Source organism: Trichomonas vaginalis, chromosome II, assembly GCF_026262505.1.
Source record: "Trichomonas vaginalis G3 chromosome II, whole genome shotgun sequence".
Lineage (NCBI taxonomy): Eukaryota > Parabasalia > Trichomonadida > Trichomonadidae > Trichomonas > Trichomonas vaginalis.
The window spans coordinates 24,400,931-24,418,365 of record NC_067204.1 but is presented as its reverse complement, the minus strand read 5'-3'; the positions used below and the strand labels follow the sequence as shown (position 1 = coordinate 24,418,365).

Genomic DNA, 17,435 nt, shown 5'->3' with positions numbered 1-17,435 from the left:
ATTAACTTTTGATCTTAGACAAGGAAAAATTTAAATCAAAAATTGTCAACGAAAGACATGAGTTAGCTGCGATTTCTCCTAATGCAGTGACAACTTTAAAAATGCGCACATTTCACATGCTCACGTCCTTCATATATCGGAAGAATATTTACTTATTTTAATCACATAAAATAGTGCGGAAAATGATAAAAATTTTTTATTTTTTATGAAATTCATCTTCAAAAATACCGGAATATGAGGATAAGCTTCTTATATAAGGATATTATTTATTTGCACCATGTGAAATAAGAAGTTCGGCTTTTTCTTTACGATTATTTTCAACTGCAATATGAAGAGCGGTTCTTCCATATTTATCTTTTTCATTAATATAGGGTGTCCAAAGGTGTGTTTAGCACAAACCTGAATACTGCGAATAGAAATAAACAAGTTACATATATATAAAGTTTATTTAAATATAATCACCATTGGATTCAATCACGCGTTCGCAGCGATCGATCCAGGCTTGAAAGACACGCTTTAAATCATCATGAGAAAATTGCTCAAATTGCTCTCTTACAAAATTTTCAAGATCATCTGGACTCGCGAATTCGCGTCCTTCAGCTCTCTTTTTTAGCGTGCCGAATAAATAAAAGTCAGAGGGTGCAATATCAGGTGAATAAATTGGGTTTGGAACAACTTTGACATTGTTTTCCACCAAGTAATTCATTACCTTATGACTTTTGTGAACTCTTGAATTATCAAAATGAATTGCAAACTTTTGTTTTTGTTGTTTGGATTTCTCAAACTCATCAGAATTGATAATTTGAGTAAGAACATTGTCAATTAGATACTGAGCATTCATCGTATTAGGTTTTTGAAGAATATCAATTGCGATGATGTCATTCACGCCCCAAAAAACCGACAACATCATCATTGGTGTGTCAATTTTTTTCTTCGGGAATGTTTGCGGATTTTCATCCTTCGGGATCCACATGATTTTGGCTTCTGTTGCATATTGAAACCAAGACTCGTCCCCTGTTACTAAAAAGCGAAACTTCTTGGATTGATACGCACCCAATATAGAGAGGAGCTCTTTCGAAGATTGGACTCTAGATTTTTTTTGAACTGAATTAAGGTTGTGCGGAACCCAACGTGTATACGCTAGTTTGTAGTTCAAATAATTGTGCAGATAATAACTGACTGTTGTACGTGGTATCTTTGTCATCTCCTCTATCCTTCTGAGTGATGCTCTTGGGTCTTCATCTAGCGCTTGAAGAATTGCTTTGATTTTTCTTTGATCCGGCGATTTTTTGTCAATTTTTATGATGGGCGCCTTTTTGTTCATGAAGTGATACATCCTAACATGATACGTTACAGTGGAATAGCTAGGAGCATCCATACCGAAGCATTTTACCAATGTCTCGTAGATTTTTTACAGTCTTTGCATTTTTTTGCAAGAGCGAGGATGTTTTCTTTATGATTCATTAAAAAAATGAAAAAAATCCCGCCAAAATTTCCTGCGAAACCGCCTCTTGTCTCAAAATTCATTTTATATCCCGGCATGGCGCCAAAATACAACTTACTCATCATATACATATATTCATATTTTTTTATTATATTTATAATCAGCATATATCTCCTTTAATAGTCTCATATAGAGCGCTGTGCTAAACGCACCTTTGGACACCCTATATTTGCATGATGTGAAATAAGAAGTTCGGCTGTTTCTTTACGATTATAATATGCTGTCATATGAAGAGCGGTTCTTCCATATTTATCTTTTTCATTAATATTTGCATCATGTGAAAGAAGGAGTTCGACTATTTTTGAATAATTTTTTCTGCTGCAATATGAAGAGCTGTTTGTCCATCTTTATTTTTTTCATTAATATTTGCATGATGTGAAATAAGAAGTTCGGCTGTTTCTTTACGATTATTTTCTGCTGCTTTATGAAGAGCGGTTCTTCCATTATTATCTTTTTCATTGATATTTGCATCATGTGAAATAAGAAGTTCGGCTATTTTTGAATAATTTTTTTCTGCCGCAATATGAAGAGCTGTTTGTCCATCTTTATTTTTTTCATTAATATTTGCATGATGTAAAATAAGAATTTCGGCTGTTTCCTCACGATTATTTTCTGCTGCTTTATGAAGAGCAGTTCTTCCATTATTATCTTTTTCATTAATATTTGCACCATGTGAAATAAGAAGTTCGGCTGTTTCTTTGCCACTATAAAATGCTGCAATATGAAGAACGGTTCTTCCATTTTTATCTTTTGCATTAATATTTGCACCATGTGAAATAAGAATTTCAGCTGTTTCTTTGCTGATATTTTCTGCTGCAAAATGAAGTGCCGTTTTTCCATTATTATCTTTTTCATTAATCTTTCTAGAGCGTGAAAAAAGAAGTTCAACTATTTTTGAATAATTTTTTCTGCTGCAATATGAAGTGCTGTTTGCCCATAATTATCCTTTTCATTGATATTTGCACCATATGAAATAAGAATTTCGGCTATTTCAGGGCAATTATTACGTAGTGCATAATGAAGAATGGTTTCTCCATATTCATCTTTTTCATTGATATTTGCATCATGTGAAATAAGAATTTCGGCTAATTTTGAATAATATTTTTCTGTTGCTATACGAAGTGCTGTTTTTCCATTATTATCTTTTTCATTGATATTTGCACCATGTGAAATAAGAATTTCGACTATTTTTGAATAATTTTTTCTGCTGCAATATGAAGAACTGTTTGTCCATCTTTATTTTTTTCATTAATATTTGCACCATGTGATAAGAAATAATCACAAAGGGATGGAATACCAAGCATAATTGAATTAACTAAACATTTATTAATATCATTTGTTTGATCGAAGCAAACCAAAATTAATTCGAGATTATTATAATCTATGCAATAATCTAAATTGATCTCTAAATTGTATTCATTCATCAAGAATGTAACAAAATCAATGTTGTGTGAAATAATTGCATATTTCATGCATTTATAATATGGTTCTTGACATTTCAAACATTCACTCATGATCTCTTGATTTCCTCCTAAAAATGATAATGCTAGACATTCTTGAGTTATTTCTGAGTTAAATTTCGTTCTTAAAAACTTAAAACAATCAACAGCCCCATGGTAACAACATAATTCAAGCAATGTATATCCTTCGTAATGATATGGATATAAGCTGCTTTTAAGTTTTTGATCTTTATCAAATCCATCTGTACCTGTGAATGAGATGAATCTTTCTTATAATAATATTTTGAAGATTGATTATCTTTGAATCAATCAATTCTGTTTTGATCATTTTGTAAATCGTTTTTAATTCTTCTTCTTTTTCCGTTTTGAGCTGATACAACGCATTATATGAATCGATGTTGGATTTACAAATATCTCGCATTTCGCTGAATTTATGTGGATGAAAGTCTTGTTCAGACATTAGAAATTTTAAAATAAAAAATTCCATTAATTTGGATTTTTCCATTAAAAACAATTGATACCATTTAGAGGTGCCGACATGTTTTGAGGTAATTCCATATCGATATACATTTGCCCAAAATTTTTTCCAGAAAAATTAAAAAAAAAACTGAATGAATATCGAGATTTTCATATTATCAGATAATCATATCCTGATCATAGGATTTAAATTTTCTGATAATATCTATCTATGTACTAATCTTATGTTATATATTAAATAAAATTGATTTTTTATACCTGGGACAAAAGGCGTAAGTACCATGTGATATGAAATTGTGAGAATCTCATAGAATATTTTGAATACTTTCTCTCAATTTAGAAGTGAACTTACGCCTTTTGTCTCGCAGTTTAATTTCCCATAAACAAAATCATATAGTATTATAAAACTGGAAAACTAATTTCCCATAATAACGTGTATTATCTGCATTAACTTATGCTGAAGTTATCTGGATTTCCTCTCTCATTTGAGAGACATCCAGATAACTTCAGCATAAACGAATTTCAGACATGCTCTCTCGTTCTTTATTGGCCAAGTACCACAACAACATTACACTAAGGCAGAATTCTTCAGAGGCCTTACATCAAATGAGAGACTTCGGATAAACTCTATCCTAGCCGAATAAATTTACATTCTGAGACATACAAATTGTTAGATATCACAAGAACATTATCTTAAGGCAGAGTTTTTGCGAGGTCTCTCATCATTTGAGATTTCGGGAAAACTCTGTATATTAGATCAACTACAGATTCCCTGGCTCTTTAAAAACCAGAGAACAGTAAATGAGTAGTTTAGGGCAAAGTTCTTCCGAGATCTTCCGATGGAATGAGAGATCTCGGAAGAACATTGCCCTGATCGAGTAATTACAGAATCTTTGGCCCTTTGGGGACCAGAGGACCGTAGTGTAAATGCATTATGGAAATAACGGATAAGTAATATCCTTAGAAGCGCAATGCCTACACAGCCTGGCTACTATATCCTAGCAGTTATACTGCACAGGTATTGCGTTTCTGGAAGACCGTTTGAGGATCTCCTGCCGAAATCACTTGCTGATGTGGATGGAGCAAAATCAAAATCTGCGTAGCATCCGAGCAAGTAGATTGTCGGCGGCGACTCCAACCGATACTTTTGCTGTTTGGCACTAAATTTTTTTTAGTGGTAAATTTGTCATTTTCCAATTGTAAACTGTATAACTTTACAATGTCAATTTTTGTGAGATGCACTGTACTCCAAACATATCGGTTCAGAACGGTTTTTTAAAGAGTCGACTTCATTATTATAGAGCACATCAATGTGGTCCCAATTTTTGCTTTAAAGATTAACTTTTTGACTTGAAAAGTGACATATCCACTTTAATTGAATTTGGAAGACGAATATTCATTGAAAATAACATTTTTATTACACGAAATGAAATAAAGATAATTTGAATAAATTTCGAAAAAAATTCATCGTTCATAAATGAGTACACCTACAAGAGTACTTGTTACTGGCGGCGCTGGCTTTGTTGGAAGTCATCTCGTTGCTAGACTTATGGAACAAGGCTGCCAAGTTACTGTTCTTGATAATCTCTTCACAGGAAGACTTGAAAATATCAAGCAATTCTTGGATAACCCAAGATTCAAATTTATCCAAGCAGATGTTATTGATCCAATCGACATTCCAGTTGATAAAATCTTCCATCTTGCTTGCCCAGCTTCTCCACCAGCTTACATGAAAGATCCAGTTCACACGTTAGAAACCTGCGTCACAGGAACACATAACATGCTTAAGCTTGCACAGAAGTACAATGCTCGTATGTTATACACTTCAACTTCTGAAGTTTATGGAGATCCGCTTGAGCACCCTCAGAGTGAAAAGTATTGGGGCCACGTTAATTGCCGTGGCATCCGCTCATGCTACGATGAAGGAAAGCGTGCAGCTGAAACACTTTGCTTCGAATACGGACGCAAAGGTGTTTGGATTCGCACAGCAAGACTTTTCAATACTTACGGTCCAAATATGGATCCTAAGGATGGCCGTGTCGTTTCTAACTTCATAATGCAAGCTCTCCAAGGCCAAGATTTGACAATCTACGGAACTGGCGATCAAACACGTAGTTTCACATACGTATCCGATACAGTTGCTGGACTCCTCGCTTTAATTGATTCAAACATCAAAGGAGCCTGCAACATCGGAAATCCACACGAATTTACAATCAAACAATTTGCTGAACTCGTCCAACAACGTGTTAACCAGAATGTTAAGATTATCTACATGGAAAAGGCAGCAGATGATCCAAGACAGAGAAAACCAGATATTACTAAGGCCATGCGTAAGCTTGGTTGGGAACCAAAGGTTATGCTTGAACAAGGCCTTGATCCAACAATTGCATATTTCAGAACCTATGTAGATAAGAAATAAATAAAAAATTTAATTAAAACATTTTCTAAATGTTACTAGTATTCAAAGCATCCAAAAGTAATTTTTCTGCTTCAGATTATTGCTGAATATGTTTATGAGTTCATACACACTATAACTATAATTCATATATTTTACTTGATAACGCATATATTTTATCGTATTATGAAAATTAAACGAAAAAGATCACTCAAGACGAGCAAAATTCGATGTTTAAAAAGTAAATTGTTTATTTATTAGGCTGCTTTCAGGTATTCTTTTGTAGTAACACTTTACTCGTTTTTCTTTATACATCTACATATAAAATATGCACAAATAAGGATTTATAATTAAAAATATTGTTTGAATTAGGTAAATAAATCGCCAGATCTTAGATTTTATTAATCCGTTCTTCTTAAAATGAGAATGCGGTAATAGTAACTGGGCATGATAGTTGAAGTATTGCTAAATTGCGCGAAATTTTGATAAGTTTCGAAAAAGATTTATAGTGTGTTCAAATATATTAGAATTTAATGGCGTGTGATAACATCGACTACAAACAATCGACATTAAGTGATTGATGAAAAGCAATATCAATATTTAAAAATTTCGAGACTTTTTTGACTGAAAGCAATTGTTTCTGATACCTAGAATGAAGTTCTCCTTGGTGAATTTCTCCAAATTTTTTCCAATTTAGAAAATGTCTAAGCAATTTTTTCGAAAATGATAACGTTTTTTTCAATTATCGATTTTTTTTGGAAAAATGAGGTTAAAAATTTTGAAGATTTAAAATTGAGAGAGAAACAAAACATTTCCATTGTATTCTAAATCGAGAAAACGTTTTTATTTTTGTTATTATATAATTTTATACTAAAATATGTGAATTATACAACAGAATCAAATAACTATTTTACAAAGATATAGAAAAGAAGCATTTATTTCAAAATCATATATCAGTCATAGTTTTCTATCAAAATAATATATAATTCTTTATAGATAATCAGCCATTGTAAGTAATTTATAATTATTTCTGGTTCAAATTAAGGACTATTTCACATGTTTAGAAACTATTGTAAATATCTAGAAAAAATCAATAAAATCATGATTTTATTCACTGATGAGTTCAAGATATATTGTGATTTTCATTTCGATAATAAATCTGAATCAAATGTGTATTAAACTCGCACATTTCGACTTCTTATCATAATAATTTTATCAGTTAGTGACTATTGCTACAGAACAAGCAACATTAGATCTGTATCTCATAATCAAACCGAAGTTAAGCTAAGATGTTTCAAATTTTATCACCTGATAGTATGCATAATATTATATCAGAATGATTAGTCAATCTGTCGTTTCAATATCTTTTTAAATTTCTTATGCCAAAATAGTACTTTAACTATCATTGGTAATACGTAAGGTTGCTACTGTTGTAATATTTCGGAAAAATGAATGTATCAACTTTAATGCAAGATATGATGAGTTGAATATCGAATAATTGAATCTTTGCAATATTAACATTCTTTAGCCCCTAGTATATCATTGTTTCATACTAATAACGTGGATCAATTCCATTTCGAAGATCAGATAAAGCAGAAACAATATATACTCAGGTGCCACTTTTTTTGTCTAAAAAATGAGTTTCCCCTTTTTAGCCAAGTAGGATATAGTCTTCACAATCAGTTAAAATTATATCTACGATCAGATTTATATCGTCACTTTTTATTTCAAAATGCAAATAGTTGTGCTAATTGTTTATGGACTAATTGATGCTTCATATATTTTTCATGAATTCGTATTATGGCATTGGATATATGCTCCTCTTCGCCCATTAGGGTGCAATATTACATTCTTTGGAATTCAATTTTTCCTGTTCATATATACTTGTATTTCTTATTTGGCAGCTGCATTAACTGATCCAGGTATCCTTACAGACGAAAGATTGGCTGAAATTAAAAATAAAAAAGGTTACAAACAAGAACTCGATGAATTTGGTGAATTATGTTTTTGCTATAAATGCAAAAAAGAAAGACCATTAAGATGCCATCACAATACAGGTTGTGATAAATGCATTCTAGTATATGAACATTATTGCCCATTCATTCAGAATCAAGTTGGCTCTAGAAATTTCAAGATCTTTATTTTATTTATGTTAGTCATAATTCTTTGGTCATTATCTGTTATACCAATATATGTACAAGCTTTTAATATTATCGGAATTAATGAAACTTTTATATTTTCATTGATATTTAGTTTAATTATAATAATAAGTTTTGGATATTTCGCCATTCCAATGTTTTATGAGCAAATAACACTTGCAATGAAAAATATGACGTCAATAGAAAAGCTTATATTTGAAAAGGTAAAAAGAAAACATCAAAATTATCAGCATAGATTTGATTTAGGCTCATTTTATAAAAATCTACAATGTAGACTAGGTGAAAATCCATGGCTTTGGTTAATTCCAGTTCCGAACACAAAAATAACAGGAATTTTTGAACAAAATCCAAATTATATTTCAAGTGTGGAATTGGATATGCAAGATGATGCTAATGATATCAATTCTAGTCCTCATGATAGACTGAGCGCATATATTAGATCAATTAAGCAAGATAATGACGAAAAATAGATAAAATATAAGAATTTTATAGATATCACCTAAAAATACACAAAAATCTTTGATATGTATTTGATACTATGGAATGATGAATTATTCTGTCATCAAAAATTTTGATTTAATCAGTTTTCTCAAATGTTTATTGTAAAAAAATCAAAATTAGAGTTACACAATATGCTTGGAGCATTAAAAACTGTTTATTTATCACTTAAACATATCGGAAAATTTTTCAATATATAAGTAGTAGTATAGGATGGGTTTTGTGACTTTTTTTGTAAACGTAAGAATTCATACAATATCGAGCGATTTTGTATCATTTTTTTTAACATATGAAGTAAAAAATGTATGATTCTTACGGTTTTTATTCTTACGTTTTTGAATAAATCAAGATTTAAAAAATTTTCAAAATTGTAAGACATTTACACTCAGCCCATACATAATGAAATAAAAAATATTTTTTTTTAAAAAATAAACCATTAAAAAATTAACATTAATTTTAAAATAATTTATTTCATCATTTATAAAAGAAGCTATATATAGATGATGTCAGATATTCCGCGATTAATTAAACATTGTTTAAATCCTGAATGGAATCAATGAAGTCATAATCAAAGACCTCATAAACGAGTAAAAGAAATTAGAAACTAATGATTATTTGAATTTATGAAATCAATTATTTGATTCATTCTTTCTTCAATCTCTTCTATTCTTTTTGTTAAATCATCAATTTTCATTAATGAGGTGATTCTTGATTGAGGAATAGATTTCAAACTAACCACTCCTTTTATTTTTGAAATTTTGAATCCATCAACTTTAAACATTTTATTCAATTTACACGTTGTCAATTCTTCAAATAATTTTTTATTATTAGCATAATAGTCATTAAATTCTTCAACAGATGAAAAAATTTTTATTTCAGTAATTGGTTTAACAACGTTTATTTTTTGTTGAACATTTTCACTTTCATTTATTTCTTCCTCCTCTGTTTCATTTATTTTTAAAATCGGTTTCATTTAACATTAAATAAAAATTAAAAACTTACCGTTCAATCCTTCAACTGAGTGAAGCAAAAATAAAAGAATTTAATAGAATAAATAAATTGATTGGAAGAGATGAATTTAATAAAGATGAATTTTTAAACTCAATCCAAATTTAATTTTTATTCCTCATCTTCTCGGTTTTCGTGGTTTGTTGTTTTTTAATTAGTTCTTGCATCATTTTTATCATTTCCTCCCTTGTTATGATTCGTGGTAAATTTTGAGCTTGTGGGGTATTCATTTATATAAAAATAAAATTTTATCGTTAATGTTTTTAGGTTATTCAATAATTATTTATTTTTGAATAACTGATGAGGTCACCGGGTCACCAGGTCACCAGGTAATTTAACTTCTCTGAAAAAATGAGACAACATGACATTTTGACAACAGGTATGAAAGGAGGAAGGCACTTATTATTTATTTTTGAATAACTGATGAGGTCACCGGGTCACCAGGTCACCAGGTAATTTAACTTCTCTGAAAAAATGAGACAACATGACATTTTGACAACAGGTATGAAAGGAGGAAGGCACTTATTATTTATTTTTGAATAACTGATGAGGTCACCGGGTCACCAGGTCACCAGGTAATTTAACTTCTCTGAAAAAATGAGACAACATGACATTTTGACAACAGGTATGAAAGGAGGAAGGCACTTATTATTTATTTTTGAATAACTGATGAGGTCACCGGGTCACCAGGTCACCAGGTAATTTAACTTCTCTGAAAAAATGAGACAACATGACATTTTGACAACAGGTATGAAAGGAGGAAGGCACTTATTATTTATTTTTGAATAACTGATGAGGTCACCGGGTCACCAGGTCACCAGGTAATTTAACTTCTCTGAAAAAATGAGACAACATGACATTTTGACAACATAGTGGGATTAATGCAAAAATAAATTCAAATCATACTTTATAAAGCTTCATTTACAGGTATTTCATCGTCAGTAAATGAATCCTCATTATCGTTTGGTTCAACATGTTTATATAATCCTTTCATTTCTTCTTTCAAAACATAATACCATGTCTGTTTACCATCTATTTTTCTTTGTTTCCTATCACATTTATCCTTAATACTCATTTGGAAATTCTTGTCTTTCATGTCTGATGGTTTGCAGAATAGAGCATTTTTACATGTCATACCTACACACAATTCATCATAATGTGTATTTATCCATACATCTAAAGGATTTGTTGATAATTCAATTAAATCTTGTTTGGCTTCAGTCATCGGAATGATTCGTACATTAAATGATGAAAGGTCGTAATTGATAAAATACGTCAGCAAATTATCATAAAATTCCTTTGTGCATGAATTCATTAAATTCTTGAAGTAATCAAATTGACCCTTAAATTTACCATTGACCCTTAAAACCACATATCTTCTGTCTCCAACTTCAATTTTGACAGGGTAAACGTTGTTAGTTACGAAAATGAAGTTTGCAACATTCTGTGCTGTTCTTCTGGGTTGATTCTTTTCATTAATTCTAATCTCATTATCCGTTATAATTGATTTCAAAGCGTTGAAGTTTGCGAGTCTATCTTCGCCTACATTCTTGAGTTCATTAAGTACAAGAAACATTTTATTCTCAACTACTGAGTTGAAATTACCCGTTAGCTCACCTATTTCGGTAATGTTTTTGCATGAATAACCAGCGAGAAGTTCAGAAATAATGTCTGTGAATCTGTTTTTACCTGTTCCCTGAAGTCCTTTCAAAATAATTGCTGTTTCATTCTTGATTCCAGGATGTTGAATCATTGATGCAATCCACCCGAGAAGGTATTTATACACTTCATCGTTATTATCACAAATGGCTTCTTTAATGAAATTCATAAACATCTCAATTTTTGAGTAATCTGGTTTTTCGAGAATGTTGTATTTATAACCTTGAAACGTTGAGAAAACATCTGGAGAATTAGATTTAAAGCAAACACCCTTAACGGTTAATGAAGACAATTGATTTAGTAGTACATCCCATGCTGTTATGGTTTTACCTTCTTCATTAAATAATTTAATCATTTTGAGTGACTCTTTCATGTTTGATTGAAGAACGAATGATATTTGATTCATTTTGTCGTGTATGTTGTAATCTTTTTGAATGAAGTATTTGTTTCCACAATCTACAAAACGGATTACACGTGATAAATCCTCAATTACTTCAGAACTGTTTTTATACTGATGATTTTCAGCCTTGCGTCTAATATCTGTTATCAAAAACGAGTCATCAAGTTTGATATCAAATGTTATTTTTGGCTTACGTCATAAAGGCAAAACATATTCATCATAATATTCCTTTTGATATAGTTTTAGAATCTTCACCAAAACAAATGGAGAAGTCATTAAATGTGCATATCTACTACGTGCTTTTTCAAAATTACTTTTTGCATTTTCTGTTAAACTGCAGAAGTTATAAACGTTATCGTATGCTTCATTAATCAAATGATTAGGTAACGAATTAATTGCTTGAAACAGTGTAAATAATGTAACTTCTTTTTCTAAATTCATGTTTCCACCGTCATTATGTACTTCAAAATCACAGATACCATCAACTATGCTCTGGGCAAGTTTATCGTCAATGTTTACATCTTTGTTTTCATTCATGATACTCTTTATTTCTTCATTCTTCTGTTCAACTCTTACCTTAATATTCAAATCATTTAATATATCATTCACTGTTCTGGTTAATGTTGAATCATAACTTCCACGAATGAATGAGTATGTATTGATTGATTCTGTTGCATTCTTGCGAACTCTTGAATCAGCCATAACTACTAAAGAACGCTTTGAATCATCCATAGAAGTCATTATGTCAATATCGTAATCATTGCAGGAATAACATTTAATCATTCTGTTCGAAACTGCATAGAAGAAATTAGTGTTACAATAAATGTGAAGACCTCCTGAAGCGGTTTTAACGATAACATCTTTATCCGAAAGTTTTGATAGAATGTCTTTTCTAACTGTTTCTTTAAGTTCATCATTGTATGATTTATTGATATCAACATCTATAATCGTTAAATTTGATATTTTATTTACTAATAAAGCCATACCAGTTTTCCTTCCTCTTCCTCCATCGTGTTTGAGGTAGTTATGTAAATCAATCATGTTTTCACCAATTCTTTCGTTGAGGGTTTTAGTTTCTGCCACAACTAATTAGAGATCTATGGAATCTACAAACTCCTGTTTCAAAGTCAACTCACAAAACCGCCTCCAAAATTTACACACAGAACTATACTCCCTTCCTAATAAATGCGTAAAACTCCTGCGTTTCCTTAACGAAAAAAATAACGTTATTTTATTTAAATATTGAAACATTTTTATTTTCGATTGAATATGAAACAAATAAAAGCACTGAGGATGAAACAAAAAGTTTTGGTAGAATACATTAAATTCAGGAACTATTATCCAGAAGGTTTTTACCATTCATACTATGAAGGGATGGTGAGTCAGTTTAGTAATGATAAAGCAGAACATTAGATTAAAGAAGGAATTTTTGAGAAGAATTAAACTCTTCATGAGGACAACATTGCTGAACTTAGGAAGTAAGTTAGAAAGTTGGAGAAAGGAAGAGAGTTATAAACAATGAAGTTCAACAGAGACCCAAAGGGTCAGAGCCGCTTTGGCGGCTAGGGTGAAAAAACAGGTGAAAAAAGAGGTGAAATCTCCACCATTCACTAAATTATTTTTTGCGCTATGTTTTTCATACGTGTGGGGTGGTGATATATTAATTTTTAAGTTATTTTTATATAAATGACAAAACAAATATATAACATATCTACTCACAGGAATAGAGACGCTTACTTGACTATGTTATCGTTTAATGCTTGATGAAAACAATGGTACATATTATCGTATGGGTATACACAGCGTTGTTTCATCGTCGTCGTATATGTAGATCAAATCCAGTCCGCTTCTTTGTACAATATGTAGCTTTATTTAAGTATGCATTTATGTAGATAAGGCAATTATTCTTCATCGCTCAGAAATATTTATTCTTTGTTGAAATAGTTTTCGTTCCTCTGGCGACTAAAGGAATGTATGAATGACTTTGCGTCAATAAGGGATTGTAATAATTTCAGGGTTTCTTCATCGTCAAATGGGTCGTTGTTTGTAAAATGCATGTTTTCCTCAGTTTTACTTGAGTTTTGAATAGTTCACGGAAACGTTCTGGGGAAGAGTCATAGTAATGTAGTCGGACATGTCTTTGTATGAATAAAAAAAATTTAAAAAAAATAAAAATAAGGTTATTTTTTATTTAGTGAGGACGGTAGTGAGTCGTTAGTGAAGTGTTAGTGAAAATCAATTAGTGAAGTCGTTTATGTGTAGATAGTTTTTGTAAATATTTAAGGTTAGTTGGGTGTTATGGTTGTGTTGTAATATACGTTACGGTTTCGTAAGTGTCAAAACCGCTAAGTGGTGTACGGAGGCGCGCAGTGCCGCTGTACACGACTTAGGGATACTAACTTTTGACAACAGTGTCGGAAATAAATTTTTATCGTTAATGTTTACGTTAATGTTTTTAGGTTATTCAATAATTATTATTTTTGAATAACTGATGAGGTCACCGGGTCACCAGGTTCACCAGGTATTTAACTTCTCTGAAAAAATGAGACAACATGACATTTTGACAACAGTGTCGGAAATAAATTTTTATCGTTAATGTTTACGTTAATGTTTTTAGGTTATTCAATAATTATTTATTTTTGAATAACTGATGAGGTCACCGGGTCACCAGGTCACCAGGTAATTTAACTTCTCTGAAAAATGAGACAAATGACATTTTGACAACAGTGTCGGAAATAATTTTTTTATCGTTAATGTTTACGTTAATGTTTTTAGGTTATTCAATAATTATTTTATTTTTGAATAATGATGAGGTCACCGGGTCACCAGGTAATTTAACTTCTCTGAAAAAAATGAGAACAACATGACATTTTGACAACAGTGTCGGAAATAAATTTTTATCGTTAATGTTTACGTTAATGTTTTTTAGGTTATTCAATAATTATTTATTTTTGAATAACTGATGAGGTCACCGGTCACCAGGTCACCAGGTAATTTTAACTTCTCTGAAAAAATGAGACAACATGACATTTTTGACAACAGTGTCGGAAATAAATTTTTATCGTTAATGTTTACGTAATGTTTTTAGGTTATTCAATAATTATTTTATTTTGAATAACTGATGAGGTCACCGGTACCAGTCACAGGTAATTTAACTCTTCTGAAAAATGAGACAACATGACATTTTGCACAGTGTCGGAAATAAATTTTTAATCGTTAATGTTTACGTTAATGTTTTTAGGTTATTCAATATATTATTTATTTTTGAATAACTGATGAGGTCACCGGGTCACCAGGTCACCAGGTAATTTAACTTCTCTGAAAAAATGAGACAACATGACATTTTGACAACAGTGTCGAAATAAATTTTTATCGTTAATGTTTACGTTAATGTTTTTAGGTTATTCAATAATTATTTATTTTTGAATAACTGATGAGGTCACCGGTCACCAGGTCACCAGGTAATTTAACTTCTCTGAAAAATGAGACAACATGACATTTTGACAACAGTGTCGGAAATAAATTTTTATCGTTAATGTTTACGTTAATGTTTTTAGGTTATTCAATAATTATTTATTTTTGAATAACTGATGAGGTCACCGGGTCACCAGGTCACCAGGTAATTTAACTTCTCTGAAAAAATGAAGACAACATGACATTTTGACAACAGTGTCGGAAATAAATTTTTATCGTTAATGTTTACGTTAATGTTTTTAGGTTATTCAATAATTATTTATTTTTGAATAACTGATGAGGGTCACCAGGTCACCAGGTAATTTAACTTCTCTGAAAAAATGAGACAACATGACATTTTGACAACAGTGTCGGAAATAAATTTTATCGTTAATGTTTACGTTAATGTTTTTAGGTTATTCAATAATTATTTATTTTTGAATAACTGATGAGGTCACCGGTCACCAGGTCACCAGGTAATTTAACTTCTCTGAAAAAATGAGACAACATGACATTTTGACAACAGTGTCGGAAATAAATTTTTATCGTTTAATGTTTACGTTAATGTTTTTTTAGGTTATTCAATAATTATTTATTTTTGAATAACTGATGAGGTCACCGGGTCACCAGGTCACCAGGTATTTAACTTCTCTGAAAAAATGAGACAACATGACATTTTGACAACAGTGTCGGAAATAAATTTTTATCGTTAATGTTTACGTTAATGTTTTTAGGTTATTCAATAATTATTTATTTTTGAATAACTGATGAGGTCACCAAGGTCACCAGGTAATTTACCTTCTCTGAAAAATGAGACAACATGACATTTTGACAACAGTGTCGGAAATAAATTTTTATCGTTAATGTTTACGTTAATGTTTTTAGGTTATTCAATAATTATTTATTTTTGAATAACTGATGAGGTCACCGGGTCACCAGGTCACCAGGTAATTTAATTCTTTCTGAAAAAATGAGACAACATGACATTTTGACAACAGTGTCGGAAATAAATTTTTATCGTTAATGTTTACGTTAATGTTTTTAGGTTATTCAATAATTATTTATTTTTGAATAACTGATGAGGTCACCGGTCACCAGGTCACCAGGTAATTTAACTTCTCTGAAAAAATGAGACAACATGACATTTTGACAACAGTGTCGGAAATAAATTTTTATCGTTAATGTTTACGTTAATGTTTTTAGGTTATTCAATATTTATTTATTTTTGAATAACTGATGAGGTCACCGGTCACGCAGGTCACCAGGTAATTTAACTTCTCTGAAAAATGAGACAACATGACATTTTGACAACAGTGTCGGAAATAAATTTTTATCGTAATGTTTACGTTAATGTTTTTTAGGTTATTCAATAATTATTTATTTTTGAATAACTGATGAGGTCACGGGTCACCAGGTCACCAGGTAATTTAACTTCTCTGAAAAATGAGACAACATGACATTTTTGACAACAGTGTCGGAAATAAATTTTTATCGTTAATGTTTACGTTAATGTTTTTAGGTTATTCAATAATTATTTATTTTTTGAATAAACTGATGAGGTCACCGGGTCACCAGGTAATTTAACTTCTCTGAAAAATGAGACAACATGACATTTTGACAACAGTGTCGGAAATAAATTTTTATCGTTAATGTTTACGTTAATGTTTTTAGGTTATTCAATAATTATTTATTTTTGAATAACTGATGAGGTCACCGGGTCACCAGGTCACCAGGTAATTTAACTTCTCTGAAAAAATGAGACAACATGACATTTTGACAACAGTGTCGGAAATAAATTTTTATCGTTAATGTTTACGTTAATGTTTTTAGGTTATTCAATAATTATTTATTTTTGAATAACTGATGAGGTCACCGGGTCACCAGGTCACCAGGTAATTTAACTTCTCTGAAAAAATGAGACAACATGACATTTTGACAACAGTGTCGGAAATAATTTTTATCGTTAATGTTTACGTTAATGTTTTTAGGTTATTCAATAATTATTTATTTTTGAATAACTGATGAGGTCACCAGGTTCACCAGGTAATTTAACTTCTCTGAAAAATGAGACAACATGACATTTTGAACAACAGTGTCGGAATAAATTTTTATCGTTAATGTTTTACGTTAATGTTTTTAGGTTATTCAATAATTATTTATTTTTGAATAAATGATGAGGTCACCGGGTCACCAGGTCACCAGGTAATTTAACTTCTCTGAAAAAATGAGACAACATGACATTTTGACAACAGTGTCGGAAATAAATTTTTATCGTTAATGTTTACGTTAATGTTTTTAGGTTATTCAATAATTATTTATTTTTAAATAACTGATGAGGTCACCAGGTCACCAGGTCACCAGGTAATTTAACTTCTCTGAAAAAAATGAGACAACATGACATTTTGACAACAGTGTCGAAATA

The 17,435-nt window shown here is 30.9% G+C and overlaps 4 protein-coding genes and 2 pseudogenes across 6 annotated transcripts, besides 3 other annotated features; 2 read left to right on the top strand and 4 right to left on the bottom strand.

Annotated features, from left to right (window-relative positions):
- Positions 1-368: 368 nt before the first annotated feature.
- Positions 369-1,670: a mobile genetic element.
- On the bottom strand, positions 449-1,575 carry TVAGG3_0602280 (annotated as a pseudogene). The gene has a single exon. A coding segment is annotated over exon 1 (1,127 nt).
- A 1,018-nt stretch (positions 1,671-2,688) lies between the features above and the next one.
- TVAGG3_0602260 (protein ubiquitination) lies at positions 2,689-3,018 on the bottom strand (the record flags this gene model as incomplete). Its single annotated transcript, XM_001580723.1, has 1 exon — positions 2,689-3,018. The coding sequence occupies one exon, from the start codon at positions 3,016-3,018 to the stop codon at positions 2,689-2,691; it is 330 nt and encodes a 109-aa protein (XP_001580773.1).
- A 178-nt stretch (positions 3,019-3,196) lies between these two features.
- Positions 3,197-3,424, bottom strand: TVAGG3_0602250 (protein of unknown function (DUF3447); the record flags this gene model as incomplete). Its single annotated transcript, XM_001580722.1, has 1 exon — positions 3,197-3,424. One exon carries the CDS (start codon positions 3,422-3,424, stop codon positions 3,197-3,199), a length of 228 nt encoding a protein of 75 aa, XP_001580772.1.
- Positions 3,425-3,887: 463 nt separating this feature from the next.
- Positions 3,888-4,474: a mobile genetic element.
- A 408-nt stretch (positions 4,475-4,882) lies between these two features.
- TVAGG3_0602230 (UDP-xylose synthase) lies at positions 4,883-5,917 on the top strand (the record flags this gene model as incomplete). Its single annotated transcript, XM_001580721.2, has 1 exon — positions 4,919-5,860. The coding sequence occupies one exon, from the start codon at positions 4,919-4,921 to the stop codon at positions 5,858-5,860; it is 942 nt and encodes a 313-aa protein (XP_001580771.1).
- A 1,651-nt stretch (positions 5,918-7,568) lies between these two features.
- On the top strand, positions 7,569-8,754 carry TVAGG3_0602220 (cysteine S-palmitoyltransferase protein; the record flags this gene model as incomplete). Its single annotated transcript, XM_001580720.1, has 1 exon — positions 7,569-8,465. The coding sequence occupies one exon, from the start codon at positions 7,569-7,571 to the stop codon at positions 8,463-8,465; it is 897 nt and encodes a 298-aa protein (XP_001580770.1).
- Positions 8,755-10,176: 1,422 nt separating this feature from the next.
- Positions 10,177-12,651, bottom strand: TVAGG3_0602210 (annotated as a pseudogene). Its single transcript has one exon. A coding segment is annotated over exon 1 (2,475 nt).
- Positions 12,652-13,170: 519 nt separating this feature from the next.
- Positions 13,171-17,435: part of a mobile genetic element that runs on past the window's edge.